Below are 5,416 nucleotides of genomic sequence, written 5' to 3'. Positions count from 1 at the left end.
TGCAAGATTCTCGGGATCCTCGGCGTTGCCTCTCCCTCCCCCTCCCCCTCCTTTCCTTTTCCTTTCCTTTCTTTCTTCCTTTCCTCCCCCCACCCCCACCCCAAACAAACAAGTCCCCAATTCTTGTCGGTCCTAGCCTCGGGCAGCGGGCGGCGGAGGCAGCGTGCCGCGGTCGCCGGGAGCCGGGAGCCTCGGGCGCCCGCTCCTCGGCGCAGCATGTTCCAGCCGGCGCCCAAGCGCTGCTTCACCATCGAGTCGCTGGTGGCCAAGGACAGTCCCCTGCCCGCCTCGCGCTCTGAGGACCCCATCCGTCCCGCGGCGCTCAGCTACGCCAACTCCAGCCCCATAAACCCGTTCCTCAACGGCTTTCACTCGGCCGCGGCCGCCGCCGCCGCCGGCAGGGGCGTCTACTCCAACCCGGACTTGGTGTTCGCCGAGGCGGTCTCGCACCCGCCCAACCCCGCGGTGCCCGTGCACCCGGTGCCGCCGCCGCACGCCCTGGCCGCCCACCCCCTGCCCTCCTCGCACTCGCCACACCCCCTCTTCGCCTCGCAGCAGCGGGACCCGTCCACCTTCTACCCCTGGCTCATCCACCGCTACCGATATCTGGGCCACCGCTTCCAAGGTACGTGCCACGTCGCGGGGCTGCAGCGCGCAGCGTCCTGCACTGCCCTCGGCCTGCGCCGGGTGGGCGCTTGGCAAGGCCTGGGAGGAGGTTCCTCCAGCTCGCGGGCCCGCGCGCCCTGTTCGGAAACTGGGCGGCGAGGGGCCGGGCATGGTGCTGGTCCCCAGTCTTCGAAGCTGCGGCCGCTTTGGGGGCTGGCCTGGGGCCGCCGGACCCCTTAGAGGGGGGCGCAAACGGAGAAGTTGTCCCCGAGTGCTCTCGGGTGGAGACAGGCCTGGGACAGCCTTCTCTGAGCGCCGGCCGCCCAGGAGTCCCGGAGCCCGCGGGGTACCCAGGCTCTCCGTCTCGGCCGCGGTGCCCTTGCTGCCCTAGGTCCGAGGGGCACGGCCACGGCCCGTCGGCCAGGTTCGCCTTCGACTGCGTAAGACCCTGTTCGCCACCCACTCGTCGTCCCTTCAAGCCTAGCTCCGCGACTTCTCAGTTCCCGACCCTCTTCGGGCGGCGAGGAGACCCTCGCGCTCCCAGAGAGAAGCCTAAGGGTTTGTTTTTCCTTTTTTTGGGAAGCCTGGGGAGGGGCCCAGAACCCTCGCGGGTAGTAACCTCCGAGGCTCGGCACTCTCGCCAAGACCTGCTCAAATGGGGGGCAGAGCGTCCTCGGCGGGAAGGCAGGTCCGGTCTGGTTTTTGTTTTTGTTTTAAAAGAAATGAACCGTATGAGGAGACGGGCTGGACGAAAAGATCTGTTTAAGTGTTTACACTTCTTGCTATTTTTTTTTATTTGTTTGCTTTTTTTCTCTGGGTGGGAGTAGGAGGAAAGTTAAAACTCTAGTAAAGGGAACAAGTAATTAGTTTAGTGGTTGGAGCTGGGGGGAGAAGACCTGCCTCCCGCGACAGCCGATCAATACTCCGCGGCTTGTCCATTCATTAACCCTTTGCGTTCCTGCCAGAGCCTAGAATCCGGTAGATGCCACCACCATCCCCAATTACAAACAAAACAAAACAAAACAAAAACAACCTTTCATCCTAATTCCGGGACCAGATTTGCCTCCATTCTCGCCTAAACTGTCGTTTTGTTTTTCTTTGTTTGGGTCTTTAGTGAATCGATTTCCCACCCTCCTGAGTGAACCTGAAACTACTCTGGCTTTTGCTCACAAAGTTTATGGCTCCTTTCCTCATTCTCTGCCAGCTACGCTCTTGGTGCCCCCACCAGGCGCGAAGTAGCCGGGATCTTCTGGGACCGCGGACAGACCCATAGGGCGCCCGCAACTCGGCAGCCCCTGGGTTTCGATCCCTTCGCTCGCATCTTCTAGTTCTCTGGAGCGGGGCAGTGCTGAAGCCGGGTCCTCAGGAGGCAGTGGCTGCGGAAACCCGGCGCACCCGCCGGCGAAATTTCTGTCCCGGCCGGGCCGCAACCCCACGCCCGGCCTCTGAACTTTCCCGGAGGGGTAGAGACTTAAATAATTCAAAATTAAGTTCCCGAGAAAACTCTGGATCGCAGCCCTCTGTCTCCACCCCGGGGGTTAAACTTCCGCGAGGCTAGAAAAAAGAGAAAGTTTCTCTGGGTCTTGGGCGCCAATCCCCGGGCCTGGCTCTGCTGCCCCTCCTCTGCCCCGAGCTCCCGGGCGCGGAGGTGGTGAGGCCCGTGGCGCCAGGGCGGCTGCGAAGCCCGCCGAGGTCAGGAGCCTGGGGACTTGCCCCGCCGGGGCAGCGGCTGGATGGGGGCCGCACAGGTACGGGCTCGGTGTTCCGGGGCAGGCGGCTGGGCCGGCGTCCTCTTCGCGCACGTCCGGAGGGCCCCGGGTCCCCACGGGCGGAGCCGCCCCGGCCGCGCAAAGGCCATGAGCGCTGTGCCCCGCCAGCCCGGCTCGGGAGAAGCGCGCGGCCCCCAGCGGGCCAGAATGGTCCCCTCTAACGGGACTTCTGCTATATCCCCGGCAGGGAACGACACAAGCCCGGAGAGCTTCCTTTTGCACAACGCGCTGGCCCGAAAGCCGAAGCGGATCCGAACCGCCTTTTCCCCGTCCCAGCTTCTGAGGCTGGAACACGCCTTCGAGAAGAACCACTACGTGGTGGGCGCCGAGAGGAAGCAGCTGGCGCACAGCCTCAGCCTCACGGAAACTCAGGTGAGCGAGGCGTGCACCCGGCGACCCCATCCCACATCTCTGGTCCCACGCAGCTAGCACACAAGTGTGGAGCTCCGAGAGGGCCTTTGGCAAAGAGCCCGGGAGCTGGTGCCACGCTTGGGTTCAGAATGTGTAAGTTTGGAGGTGCCTGGCTTCCTTGGGCTCCAGCAAGGGACTCTAAGCCGACCCACCCCAGGCTCTGGGGAGACTGGCTGAGTAGCTCCCTCCTGTCAGCTGGGCATGACTTACAGTTCTTGGTTAAGACACCTGTGCACTTTCGGTTAGAGTCTGGGGACGGGGCTGGGCAACGGGAGAAGGAGAGCCCAGAAGGGTGAGGGGCGAGGGTGGGGGGTGCATGAGGCTCGAATCTGGAGATGTCTGGGAATGGGTTAAACGCGAGTTCTGTGCCACTGCAGACCCAAGGTTCACCCCGACGGCTCCAGTTACTCCCCTTGAGGGGATCGGAGAATCAGAAGGCAGAGGCCAGACATCCTAGGTGCGTCCCTAAATCAGCGAAAGAGAGCTGGAAGGCTGCAGAGAAGGGCTGCCTCCGGGGACAGACCCTGGCGGCGCAACAGGGCCCGGAGGCGGGCCTGGCTCTGGCTTGCTGGGGTCGGGGAGGGGGCTTAGGGCTACAGTAGGAGCTACTGTACGTGGAGCTGCAGGGCGGGGTCAAAGTTCCCGGCAAACAGTAACGTTTTGGGGCAGATTAAGTTGTAACACTTTTTCTGGGAGGCGCAAAGAGGTCGAGGCTTTTGTTTTTAAAACGACCCCCTGGACAAAACCGAGGAGGGCCTCGCGGGTTGGTGCGGGGCCCGGCACAAGGCGCGGCCCGGCTGATTTCTCCTGGATAGCCGAGGCCGTGGTGGTCTTTGTCCGCCTCGCTGCCCACGCTGCCTGGAGTCTTTGTGTGCGTGTCAAGCCCCGAGCGCACCGACGCGCGCCTTGGGCGAGCGCCGGGGAGAAATGAACCGTCCTCCCCCTCAATTAGCAAACTCAAAGCAAATTAAACTCAGCCTTGTTCCAGCTCGGCTTTTTCATGGGGCACTTTGGGGGACTGGGGCATTGGGGAGAGCAAGCCGGGACCTGGGCCGGCCTTCTAAAAGGAGGGAGTGGGGCGGGCTTCAGGGGCCTGGGCTTCGGCTTTCGGGAAGGGACAGGCCTGGGGGCAGGAGAGGGGCTGTGACCAGCATTTCCCTCACTGTACCTCACTGCCGGGAAGCTGGGACAATGTTGGTGTCTTGTCTGGTGGCTGAATGGGGACCCACTGCCCAGCTCCCCCAGGGGGTGATGGGGATGGCAGCCCAGCCCCACATCGTTGCTGCCTGGACCTCCAGCAGCTGCTCTGGGGAGATGAGGCCTCCAGCACTGCTCTGATGGGAAGTGATGTGAGCAGGGTGTGAGCTTGGGCCTGGTGGGTCCTGGGGCTGGTCCGGAGGAGGGAAGGGAGGGAGCTCCGTCTCCTCTTCTCTTTCTTAGTTTCTCTCTCACTTCCTCTTTATCCCAAGGTCTTTCAGAAGCTTTCACTTTTGAGCTTCTTTCCTAGCTGGAAAGGTACAGCTGGGCTGGTCCCCAGGCCCCTGCATCCCACCATCCCCCAGGCTTCCTCCAGGACTCCGCTGCCCCCCATCTCGTGCTCACCTGCAAGAGTCCTGGGCAAGGAAGAGGAAGCTCAGGCAAATCCTGACTGCCTACCCAGGGCCGAGGCCTTGCAGAGGAGGCGCTATATTTAGGCAATACTGCGGAAACAGACAAAATAGAAAGCACATTGGGCCTTGCACAGGAAAGCTGCTGCAGCCGGTCTTCCCTGCATTGACTAGGTAGAGGGAGTCAGGGACTTGTCTCTTTTTATTTTCCTTTACTTATTATTGTTGTAGGGGTTTCCCAGGGTTTGTAAGGCTTTTGCTCTCAGCAGGAGGTGGGTGTCCCCTTAAGGGCCAGGCGAGCGAGCAGGGGCACTGTGCCCTCTGGGCCACCTGGCCTGGGGCAAGCGCCCCGCCAGGGCCCAGAAGGGTAGGGAGTCAGGCTTCCTAGCTGATAGCACTAGGAGCTCAGCTCCCAAAAGGGAGGCCTTGGAGAGGCCACCCTTTGGATGCTCAGCTTGGGGACTGGGCTCTTACAGGCGCCACATTGAGGAGGAAGCGGTGGGAGGGCGCTGTGGAGGAACTAACGCGCCCCATCTGCCTCTTGTCCGCAGGTAAAAGTATGGTTTCAGAACCGAAGGACGAAGTTCAAAAGACAGAAGCTGGAGGAAGAAGGCTCAGATTCGCAACAAAAGAAAAAAGGGACGCACCATATTAACCGGTGGAGAATCGCCACCAAGCAGGCGAGTCCCGAGGAAATAGACGTGACCTCAGATGATTAAAAACACAAACCGAACCCCACAGAAACGGACACCACGGAGCAAAACAGAGGCAGGGAGAGGAGGGGTAGAAGAAGAAGAAGAAGAAGAAGAAGAAGAAGAAGAAGAAGAAGAAGAAGAAGAAGAAAACAACCTACAAAACAAAAACAAACCCCACACACACATTCACCGAGAAGAGGAAGAGGGAGTCAGAGAGAGCTTCGGCGCGTTGCAGACTTTGGGCAGCGAGGGCGCAGGGTCCTGATCCCAGGCTGCGTGGAGATGGCAGAGGATGCAGGCTTCTTGATCAACATGCAACCCTTGTCTA

The 5,416-nt window shown here is 61.2% G+C and overlaps 1 protein-coding gene across 2 annotated transcripts; it reads left to right on the top strand.

Moving 5' to 3' along the window:
- The first annotated feature begins 216 nt into the window (after nucleotides 1-216).
- On the top strand, nucleotides 217-5,112 carry EMX2 (empty spiracles homeobox 2). Of its 2 annotated transcripts, XM_028121718.1 has the most exons (3): nucleotides 217-625; nucleotides 2,563-2,747; nucleotides 4,945-5,112. In XM_028121718.1, the coding sequence occupies exons 1-3, from the start codon at nucleotides 217-219 to the stop codon at nucleotides 5,110-5,112; spliced, it is 762 nt and encodes a 253-aa protein (XP_027977519.1). The 2 variants fall into 2 exon arrangements, with proteins under 2 accessions (XP_027977519.1, XP_027977520.1); XM_028121719.1 differs by lacking the exon at nucleotides 2,563-2,747 and having other exon boundaries at nucleotides 4,945-5,048.
- The last annotated feature ends 304 nt before the right edge of the window (nucleotides 5,113-5,416 follow it).

Source organism: Eumetopias jubatus, unplaced genomic scaffold (assembly GCF_037043125.1).
Source record: "Eumetopias jubatus isolate StellerSeaLion01/CBP00866 unplaced genomic scaffold, mEumJub1_p1.0 scaffold_17, whole genome shotgun sequence".
Lineage (NCBI taxonomy): Eukaryota > Metazoa > Chordata > Mammalia > Carnivora > Otariidae > Eumetopias > Eumetopias jubatus.
The sequence above is the reverse complement of the archived record's forward strand: the minus strand, read 5'-3'. Positions and strand labels throughout refer to the sequence as shown.